Source organism: Balaenoptera musculus, chromosome 3 (assembly GCF_009873245.2).
Source record: "Balaenoptera musculus isolate JJ_BM4_2016_0621 chromosome 3, mBalMus1.pri.v3, whole genome shotgun sequence".
NCBI classification, from domain to species: Eukaryota; Metazoa; Chordata; class Mammalia; order Artiodactyla; family Balaenopteridae; genus Balaenoptera; species Balaenoptera musculus.
Genome location: NC_045787.1, coordinates 151619717 through 151631347, shown reverse-complemented (window position 1 = coordinate 151631347; position 11631 = coordinate 151619717). Strand labels below are relative to the sequence as shown.

At 39.8% G+C, this 11631-nt stretch overlaps 1 protein-coding gene across 1 annotated transcript; it reads left to right on the top strand.

Annotated features, from left to right (window-relative positions):
- The first annotated feature begins 10021 nt into the window (after positions 1-10021).
- LOC118892563 (nuclear envelope pore membrane protein POM 121-like) lies at positions 10022-11245 on the top strand. The gene has a single exon (XM_036847314.1). The coding sequence runs from the start codon at positions 10022-10024 to the stop codon at positions 11243-11245; it is 1224 nt and encodes a 407-aa protein (XP_036703209.1).
- The last annotated feature ends 386 nt before the right edge of the window (positions 11246-11631 follow it).

Genomic DNA, 11631 nt, shown 5'->3' with positions numbered 1-11631 from the left:
TTTCCTTCACTTTATTAATGTGTTGTATTACACTGATTTTTGGATGTTGAACCACCCTTGCATTCCTAGGATAATTCCCAGTTGGTCATGATGTGTAATTCTTTTGTAAGCTTCTGGATATGGTTCTTAAAAGTTTGTAGAGAATTTTGTATCTATATTAATAAGGCATACTGTTCTGCAGTTTGTCTTGCAGTGGCTTTATCTGGTTGTGCTATCAGGGTTATGCAGGCCTCATAGAATGAGTTAGGAAGTCTTTCCTTGTCTATTTTTTGGAAGAGTTTGAAAATAATTAGTGTTAATTCTTCCTTAAATGTTTGGTAGTTTTCATCATTGAAAACATCTGGTCCTGGGCTTTTTTATTGGGAAGTTTTTAATTACTGACTCAAACTCTTTGCTTTTTTAAAGGTCTGTTCAGGTTTTCTATTTCTTCTTGAGTCAATTTAGGTAGTTTTTCTGTTTCTAAGACTGTTTCTAGCTCATCCATGTATCTAAGTTGTTGGCATACAATTGTTCACAGAATTATGTTGGAATCCTTTTTATTTATATGTGTAAGGTCGTTTAATGTCTCCACTTTCATTTGTGATTGTAATAATTTGAGTCTTCTCTCTTTTTTCTTAGTCATTGTAATTAAACTTTTGTCAGTTTGTTACCTTTTTTTAAACATCTTTATTAGAGTATAATTGCTTTACAATGTTGTGTTAGTTTCTGCTGTATAACAAAGTGGATCAGCTATATGTATACATATATCCCCATATCCCCTCCCTCTTGCGTCTCCCTCCTACCCTCCTTATCCCATGCCTCTAGGTGGTCACAAAGCACCAAACTAATCTTCCTGTGCTATGCGGCTGCTTCCCACTAGCTATCTATTTTACATTTGGTAGTGTATATATGTCCATGCCACTCTCTCACTTCATCCCAGCTTACCGTTCCCCCTCCCTGTGTCCTGAAGTCCATTCTCTACATCTACATCTTTATTCCTGTCTTGCCCCTAGGTTCTTCAGAACTTTTTTTTTTTTTTAGATTACATATATATGTGTTAACATACGGTATTTGTTTTTCTCTTTCTGACTTACTTCACTCTGTATGACAGACTCTAGGTCCATCCACCTCACTACAAATAACTCAATTTCATTTCTTTTTATGGCTGAGTAATATTCCATTGTATATCTGTGCCACATCTTCTTTAGCCATTCATCTGTCAATGGACACTTAGGTTGCTTCCACGTCCTGGCTATTGTAAATAGAGCTGCAATGAACATTGTGGTACATGACTCTTTTTGAATTATGTTTTTCTCAGGATATATGCCCAGTAGTGGGATTGTTGGGTCGTGTGGTAGTTCTATTCTTAGTTTTCTAAGGAACCTCCATACTGTTTTCCATAGTGGCTATATCAATTTACATTCCCACCAACAGTGCTAGAGGGTTCTAAAGGAGACACTTTTGATTCAAATATACAAATAGATTAGAAGTAAGATTATAGAAAAAGATATATCATGCAAACAGTAACAAAAAGAAAGCAGGAAAGCCTATATTAATATCAGGTTAAATCGATGTTAAGACAAAAAATGTTTCTAGACACCATGAAAATTTATTACAATTAAAGTCGCAATCAAGAAATATAACAATTATAAACATATATGAACGCAACAACAGAACCCTGAAATACATGAAGCAAAACTGACCAAACTGAAGGGAGGAGAGCAATTCAACAATAATAGTTGGAACTCCAATACCAATCCCAATAATCAATAAGACAACTAGACAATCTGCTTAGAAAATAAGCAAGAATGTAGAAGATTTGAACAACACTATCTATCAACTACACCTAACTGACATCTATCAAATATTCCAACAACACCAGAATGCAAATTCTTCTCAAGTATACATGGGATAATCTCCAGGATAAACCATATGCCATACAATAAAACAATTCTCATAAATTTAATAAATTAATTAATGTATAGATGTCAACAGCATAAGGAAATTTAAGAAATCCACATATATGTGGAAATTAACACACTTTCAAATGACCAATGAGTAGAATAAATCACAAAGGAAATTGACAATTAAGAAATTGAGCCAAATTAAATAAAAAACACAAGAAACCAAATTTATGAAATGCAGATAAAATCATATTTAGAGGAAAATTTACAGCTTAAAACACATATATTAGAAAAGGAGAAATAATTCAATAACCTAACTTTCCACCTTAAGAAACTAGAAAAAGAAGAGGAAACTAAACCAATGTAAGCAGAAAGAAGGAACTAATAAGGATGGTAGTGGGAGTAAGTTAAATAAGAAACAGAAAAACATAGAGAAAATTAATAAAACCAAAAGTTAGTTCTTTGATAACATTTTAAAAAACGGACAAACCTTTAGCCATGTTAATCAAGAAAAATGAGAGAAGACACAAATTGATAAAGTCAGAAATGAAAGAGGGACTATCACTACCAACCTTACAGAAATCAAATGGATTTTAAGGGAGCAGTATAAACAACTTCATGCCAACAGATTAGACTCTAAGATGAAATGGAAAATTCTTAGAAAAAAAGACACAAGTTACCAAAACTGAATCCAGAAGAAACAGAAAACCTAAATCTTCTTGTAAGAAATATTGATAATAACTAAAAATCTTCTCAAAGCAGTGAGTGTAGATGTGGTTATTAAGGGTAGCATTAGAGGGCCTTGTGGTGATGGCAGAGTTCTGAATCTTGGTTGTGTTGGTTATGCGAAACTACACGTGATAAAATCGCATAGAGATACACACACACACACGTGCACGTCACCATTTGGGGAAACTGGTACATGGAATATTCCTGTATATATATATATTTTTTGCTGTGAATGTATAATTATTTGAAAAGAAAAAGTTAAAAAAAATTTCCACAATAAAAAAGCACAGGCCCAGATGAGAAGACTTGTGAATTCTTTCAATAATTTAAATAAGAAATAATATCGATCCTTTAAAAATTATTCCAGAAATTAGAGGGGAGGGAACACTTTTCAACTCATTCTATGAGGCCAGGATTATCCTGATACCACTCAGATAAACAAATCACAAGAAAAGAAAACTACAGACTACTATTCTTCATACCCCCCAAAACAACAAAATAAAAGCAAAACAAATCTGGCAAAATATAAAATTATATGCCATGACCAAGTAGGATTTACCCTAGGAATGCAAAGTTGGTTTAGTATCTGAAACTCAGTGAACGTAATTCACAATAATAATAGAATAAAGGGCAAATGATCATCACAACAGATGCATAAAAATTTTCACAAAATCCACCACCCTCTCATAATAAAATCTTTCATAAACTAGGAATAGAAGGGAATTTCCTGAACCTGATGAGGAGTATTTACAAAATACCCACAGGTGACATTATATGTAGTGGTCTTAGTGGTGAAAGACTAGACACTTTCGACCTAAAATCAGGAACACGAGAAGGAAGTCTACCCTCATTGCTTCTATTCAACATTGCACTGGAGGTTTTATCCAGTGAGATTAGAGAAGGAAAAAAAATCCAGATTGGAAAATAAGTAAAACAGTCTTTATTCACATGGAACAAGTTCCTATATATAGAAAAAACCCTAAGAGACACATGCATGCACACACACACGTGTGTGTGCTTCTACAACTAAAAAAGGAGTTCAAGAATGTTGCAGGATAGATGTATATACCAAAATTAATTGCATTTCTATACAACAGCAATGAACAGTCTGAAAATGAAAGTAAGAAAAACAATTTCATTCACTTATCAGCAAAAAGAATAAAATACATGGGAACACATTTAATGAAAGATGTGCAAGACTTGTACACAGAAGACTACAAAACATTGGTACCAAAAGCTAAAGAAGACCCAAATAAATGGAAAGATATCTTATGTATATGGATGGAAGACTTAATATTGTTAAGATGGAACTATTTCCCAAGTTGATTCTACAAATCCATGCAATCCCTATCAAAATCCCAGCTGGTCTTTTTTTTTTTTTTTTTTGAAATTGACAAACTAATCTTAAAATTCACATGGTAATGCAAGGAACCAAGAATGGCTAAAACAATCTTAAAAAATAATAAAGTTGAAGAACATATATTTCCCAGTTTTAAAGCTTACTACAAAGCTATGGTAATTAAGACAGAGTGATAGTGGCATAAGACACATAGTCCAATGGAACAGAATTGAGATTCCAGAAATAAACCCTTACATTTATAGTTAATTAGTTTTGGACAAATGTGCCAACACAATTCAATGGGGGAAAGGACAGTCTTTTCAATAAATGATGCTAGTACCACGGGATAGCCACACACAAAAGAATGAATTTGGACCATTACCTCACACAATACACAAAAATTAACTCAAAGTAGATCATATTCCTACATGTAAGAGCTAAAACTATAAAGTTCCTAGAAGAAAAACGTAGGAATAAATCTTTGAGACCTGTGTGTAAGAAAAACCTCACCCGGCCTCTTGTGTGTTTCTTCTTTACTGTCACACTACTATTACACTCACAACACTTCTGACACCAGGTATGTGAGGGTTTTGCCCACACCAAGAAATTCTGTGACACCAGCTGAGTGTCCTACAATTTAACTCAATTCTGACACTGTGTACCTGAAGATAGCATCTCAGATCCCATAGATTATGGGCTCAGTCCCACAAGACTGCCCCCCGTTCAGGTGCCAATCACAAGTAATAGGTCCCAAGTTTCCCCACAACTATCCCACTTGGCTGCAGATCAGAGGTACCCATGACCTCCTCCCTTTTGGATTCACTTATTTGCTAGAACATCTCACAGAACTCAGGGAAACACGGTTAAACAGTGAGCAATGCGGGAGTTGGGGGTGGTGACCCCTGCACAGCTGAAAATCTGAGTATAACTTTACAACTGGCCTTCTGTATCTATGGTTTCACATACACCAACTGCAGATCTTGTAGTGCTGTAGTAGCGTTTACTTTAAAAAATCTTCGTATAAGTGGACCCACACAGTTCAAACCTGTGTTTTCCAAAGGTCAACTGTATTTATGTTTACTGGTTATTATACAATAAAGGATATGATAAAGGATACAGATGATCTCCCACATGAAGAGATATATCAGGTGAGGTATGGAAATGTCCCAAACCTAGGAGCTTCTGTCCCCGTGGAGTTGTGGTACATCACCCTCCAATACATGGATATATTCACCAACCTGGAACCTCTCTGAACCTCATGCTATTGGGATATTATGGAGGCTGCCTCACATAGGCATGATCAATTATTAAGTCCATTTCCAGCCCCTTTCTCCTCTCTGGAGAACTGGCAGTGGGGCTGGAAATCCCAAACTTCTAATTATGGTTTGGTCTTTCTGATGACTAGTCCCCATCCAGGAACCATCCACGAGTCCACCCAGTCACCTCATTGGAAAAAAAAGATGCTCTTAGTGCTCTTATCAAGAACTCCGTGCCAGGAATAGAGACAAAGACCAAATACATATTTCTTATTATAAATCACAATATCACATCTTGAGCTGGGCAAAGATTTCTTAGATATAACACCAAAAGCACGGGTGATAAAATGATAAATTGGACTTCATCAAAATTAAAAACTTCTGTGTTTCAAAAAGAGACCATCAATAAAGTGAAAAGATAAGCCATAGATTGGTAGAAAATATTTGCAACTTATTTATCTGATAAGGGACTTGTATCCAGAATTCATAGAGAACTGAAACTTGGAAAATGATCCAATTAAAGATGGGCAAAATATTTGAATAGACATTTTGCCAAAGAAGAAATCTGAATGGCCAATATTATGAAAAGATGCTTAATATCATTAGTTATTAGGGAAATGGATATTAAAACTACAATAAAATACCACTTCTCTCCCACTGAAATGGGTACAGATGGAGACAGACGGTAACAACTGCTGGTGAGAATGCAGCAAAATGGAAACTTTCATGCATTGCTGGTGGGAATTTAAAATGCAGCAACCACTTTGCAAAAACAGTTTGGAAGTTTCTTCAAATGTTAAACATAGATCTACTATATCATCTGACAATCCTCTCCAAAAAAGAAAGTGTCCCCACAAAGACTTGTATGCAAATGTTCACAGCAGCATTGTTTACAATAGCCAAAAAATGGAAACAACTCAAATGTCCATCAACTGATGAATGGATTAACAAGTGTGATATACATATACAATGGAATATTTTTCAGCCAAAAGAAGTAATAAAGACAAAAGACCACATGAAGACACAGGGAGAAGCCAAGGAAAGAGGCCTCAGAAGAAACCGACCCTGTCTGACACCTTGATCTCAGACATCTAGCTTCCAGAATTGTGAGAAAATAAATTTCTGTTGTTTAAGCCACCCATTCTGAGGTACTTTGTTATGGCAGCTCCGACAGATTTTGGTACCAGGAATTTGGGTATTGCTGTAACAAATACCTAAGAATGTGGAAGTGGCTTTGGAACTAGGTAATGGGAAGAGTTTTGAGGAGCATGTTAGAAAAGCCTAGATTGTCTTGAAGAGACTAAATATGGTCATTCAAGGTGATTCTTCTGAGAGCTCAGAAAGAGAGAACTGTACAGAAAGCTCCTATCACTATATCTGCTCATATATATATATGCTATATATATCTGTTTATATATATTTCATCATGAACAGAATATTGACACAAATATGAATGTTAAATGTGCTTCTGGGGAAGTCTCAGTTGGATATGAGGAATATGCTATTGGAAACTGGGGGAAAAGCAGTCCTTGTTACAAAGTGGCAGAAAACTTGACCAAATTGTGTTCTAGTGTTTTGTAGAAAGTAAAAGTTGTCAGTAATGAACTTGGATATTTAACAGAGGATATTTCTAAGCAAAATGTTGAAGCTGTGACCAGGTTTCTCCTTGCTGCTTATAGTAAAGTGTGAGAGGGAGACAACTGCAAAAGAAATTATTATGCAAAAATGAACCAGAACTTGAAGGCCAAAAATTCTCAGCCTATTCATATTGCAAAAAAATGAGAAAGTGTGTTCAGGAGAGAACACCAAAGATGTGGCTGGACAGTCTTTACTAAAGAGATTATGGGTATGTGACATGGATCCAATCACAGCAGAAGCACTGTCAGCTTGGACTGAAGAGGACAGAGGTGGGATGAAATGAAGGAAGGCTGTCAGACTTCTGGGGTTCTACAAGCAGAAAATTAGATGATAGAGATGTCTGGATGCAAACATGCATCATCCTTTGAGTACAGGGAGGAGTGACTCTAAAGGTGTGTCAGGGGTCAGCAGGGCAGCTACTGCCACCACGGGTCCCGAACGCACAGGCCCAGGCAGCAGGACTGTTTCCTCATTGGTTCCAGAGGGTTTGGGGACAAAATGCAGGGAGAAGAAGGCAGAGCTACCACCCCTGTTGGACAGAAAATTGAGCCAAAGTGGATTTCCTTAAAATCTGATGGAACTTTCCACAGAAGTTTCTTAAAATTAGCCACATATGTTAATGTCACACCAATAATGTCAGCACGCAAATGTGTGCTGTAGAAATATTGCAGACTGGAGAGTAAAAGTTGTGAGTTCTAGTACTGATGTTGATATAATAAACTAAATCTTTGAAAAAATTAAAAATCTAATGGAATTTGCCCTGCTAGGTTTTGGACTTGCTTAGGACCTGTCAGGCTTCTTCTTTCCAATTCTCCCTTTTGGAATGGGAGTATCTATCCAATACCTGTCCCACCACTGTATTTTGGAAGCCCATAACTTGTTTTGTTTCATAGGTTCACTATTGTAGAGGAATTTTGCCTCAGGATGAATCATACCTCTAGTCTCACTCATATCTGATTTAGATGCTATTTAGATGAAATTTTAGACTTAGAGTTGTTGCTGGAATGGGTTAAGACTTTTGTGGCTGTTGGAATGGGACAAATATATTTCGCATGTGAGGACTTGAAATTTGGAGGCTGAGAGGGTGGAGTGTTATAGGTTAAGTTGTATCCTTGCAAAATATATATGTTGAAGTCCTAAGCCCTAGTACCTCAGAATGTGACTGTATTTGGATACAGAGTTTTTAAAGAGGCAATTAAGGTTGAATGAGGTTATTGGGAGTGGGCCTAAACCCAATACGACTTGTGTTCTTATAAGAAGAGGAGATCAGGACATGCACACACAGAGAAAAGAAAGACCATATGAAGACACAGGGAGAAAAGACACAGGCCACCTACAAACCAAGGAGAAAGGCTTCAGGAGAAATCAACTCTGCTGACAACTTGATCTCAGAATTGTGAGAAAATATATTTCTGTTGTTTAACAACAATAACAAAAAAGAATTACTAATACATGCTGCTACACGGGTGAACCTCAAAAACATGCTAAGTGAAACTAGGCACAAGAGACCATATATTGTAAGAGTCTGTTTTTATGAAAGGTGTCCAGAAGAGGCAAATTTATAGAGACAAAAAGTACATTAGTGGTTGCCCAGGCCTGTGAGTAAGAATGGGAAGTGACTGCAAAGAGGCATGAGTTTTCTTTTTGTGTTAATGGAAATGTTATAAAATTAGATATTGGTGAAAGTTACACACTTTACAAAGTTACTAAAGATTCTTGAAGTGTAATCTTAATACAGGTGAATTTTATAGTATGTAAATTATATCTCAATAAAGTTGTTTTAAAAATTAATGGTTGAAAAAATTCCTTAAGATGATATTCGTTGGATAACAAATTCTAATGTGTCTATAATTAGGATTTATTCTTTAACTGAGAACCTTCAAATACCTGGAACAACTCCATTCATATTGTGGTAGAATATCCACCCATCATGAATTTTTCTTTTATTTCATTTTAAAAAGGGCTTTGAAGCACAGCAGGCAGATAAAACACTGGGAGGTTAAGTCAATATTGTTAAAAATTTTTGCATAAAAATGAAAGTCAAACTCCTGAATTTTAGAACCCACTAGAATATTTAAGTATAGCCCTTTAGATGTTGGTTACACAAAATCATACTTCCCTCCTCTGCTTGCTGAGAGCAGCACTGACTGGAATAACTCCTTTGAAAAATGACCTGGCCTGGTAAAAGGTCACGGGTCATTCACTAAGTGATAACAATTCAAAATAAGGCAAAAAGATTTCAAAACAAAAAAAACAAAAAACAAAACCAAAGAAGTGGGGGTAATTACTAAAACATCAAAGATTTTTATATAGTCTGAAATTCTAATGTATTCACCATTCAACTAATAATATTAACTTCAGTCAGAATACTTATAGGGAGCCAAATTCTGAGTTCCAATTTAAATTGCCAGGTCACTTCTCCCAACCCATAGACACAGACTTACTGAAAAGGAATGACACAAAGGCCTATAGGATCTGCTAAGAGGCAGAAAACAAAGATTAGGATGAAGGTAAAGCATGACCTTCAAAACAGGAATTCAAGTTTTAGGTCCCAGATAACATAGCTCCTGGATATAGAGCTGCCTAAAAAGATACCAGTTCTCTACCTGTAAGTTTTGTCTTCTGGTCATTATAAACTGTCTTGGAAACCTTACTTCCCAGGGAAGGGGACGAAGAGCCAAGAAGGGGCACCTGGAAAGTAAGATTCTCTGGGAAGGGAGGAAGATGGGGGGCAGCACATCCGCTCTGGCTTCCCGCATCCAGTGGGTTCCCTCCTGCGGTCCTCCTGCCCCCTAGACGCCTGGGTGGCTATGCCATCCCGCAGGATCTCGGTGGCACGGGTTCTGAAAGGCTTTCCCCTGGGGTATCCGGTGCTGACCCCAGAGCTCCAGCATAGAGTGGGCGCTGCTGAGCCCAGGGCCGTTCGCGTTGGGGGAACACCGCCCGTCACTTTCCCGCCACGAAGCTGGGGCCTGGCCGCGGGAAGGGCGGCTGCACCCCAGGGAGCCGGTCCTCCACGTGCCAACACCCGAGGCCCGCAGCAGCGGTCCGGAAGCAGGCGAGGCCTCTCGCGGGTCTCGCGCCCCCTTTCTTCGCTCACTCGTTCCAACAACTCGTCACAGGCGGCACATGCAACAGCGAGCGGCTAAAGATCCGACCGTTCAGAATTGCGCCTCATGGGCGGTTACCTGAGCCTGCCTTGCCCTCTCCCGCAGTTACCTGCTCTGCGAGGCGGGGACCAGCCGGAGAGACCTGAGAGCCTCGGGCCTGCGCATCCCGCTCGCCGTGTTCCCCTCCCTTTCCGGGTTCACTCGGCGGTCCCAGCCCTGGACCTGGCTCACAGGCTGTCATACGAGGATCCTGTGGCTTCACGCCGTCGTCGTTGGCACCGTCGGCTGTTTATCATAGCCCGTCGGTGGCAATATCCAATCCAGCAAGCCTGGTGTTTATTTCTGGGGGTCTTTTCCTTAGTGCCCTGGAATGGCCATCAGAAGCCACTGCTGTCTGCTTGCAGCTCCAAGATGTTCTGTACCTCAGTGACCCTGAAGATGGCACCTGCTAAGGGCAAACTGACGCTCCTTTTGGCTCTGAAGCAGATAATCATCTGTATGTGGTCTTCACTGTCTGTTCACCTCCCAAACTTTTGTGGAAAAGAGATGCTGGTGAGGGCCCTCGAAGAAAGCGGTCAACTGAGAGCCAAGGAAGAGAAGGACCTGACAGCCCTGGCTGAGAGCAGGAAAGGACTAACAAAGCAAAAGAAAGAACACTCAGCTCCCGAGAGTCAGGACGAACAGAGAAGGGGATCGAACCCCGGTGGGAATGCACAGTCCGTGTTTAGACCCCTGATGGCCAATGGGGTCCTCTCTTCCTCTGTGCCCAGGCCTGGGCCTCTGAAGAGAGACTTCTGTTCCAAGAGCTCTGAAGATATCTTGATTAGGAAATCCCAGACCTACTTTTTGAGCTCATGCAGCAAACGAAATGCCATCACCAGTTCATACAGCTCCACTAGAGGTTTCCCACAGCTGCAGAGGAGCGGTCCAGGCACAGTGGGGCTCCTGGGCCCAGTCTCATCGCATCCTAGTGTGCTCTCAAAGAAAGCCAGGGAGGAAGGCTGTCAGTCTAGCCCTTCAGCCTCAGTGGAACCACAGAGGAAGATCAAGCGTGAAAAGGTTGCGGATGGCCCCTTAGAGCAGAAACAAAACTTAAATTGCTCACAGCCATCTGACAGTTCCAGGCCCCAGAAAAAGAAACGCAAGATTCCTCTGCTGCTGCCCTCGAGACGAAATGGCCCACTGATTTTGCCCCCACCACCCCAACCTGGTTATCCAGTGGTTGCTGAAGACCTTGACTTGGAGAAGAGAGCTGCAATCCAGTGGATCAACAAGGTCTTGGAAGGGTAAGACAGAGGCCATCTCAGACTGCAGAGCCCCTCAGCCTTCCTGTTTCGGTTCTGCCAGCCCCCAGCACTAATTCACAACTGAGGAGCTTCTGGAAGATGTAGAGCTCCCTAGGCCCAGTGGCCTTCCCGTAGCTGGCTGGAGCAGCCACTTCTATAGGCTGTTTGTCCTGGTTTTCCCTGTTTGTCTTGCTCCACCTGGTATAAAAAAATTTTGTTCCTTTTCCCTGGCCCACCAGGGTCTGTTCCCCAGTACTTTGCTGCTTGGCCCCTCAGTGGTTCCTCAGAGGAACATTGCAGGACACCATGAGAGTCCAGCTTTGCCCTTGAGGGAGCCCAAGGTGCTGCTCCTGTGGGCCTATTCCTCCACCAAGTCAGTTCTCTCCAGAG

Coding starts and splice junctions, on each gene's coding strand:
- LOC118892563 (XM_036847314.1), top strand. CDS start 10,022: ATGGGCGGTTACCTGAGCCTGCCTTGCCCTCTCCCGCAGTTACCTGCT.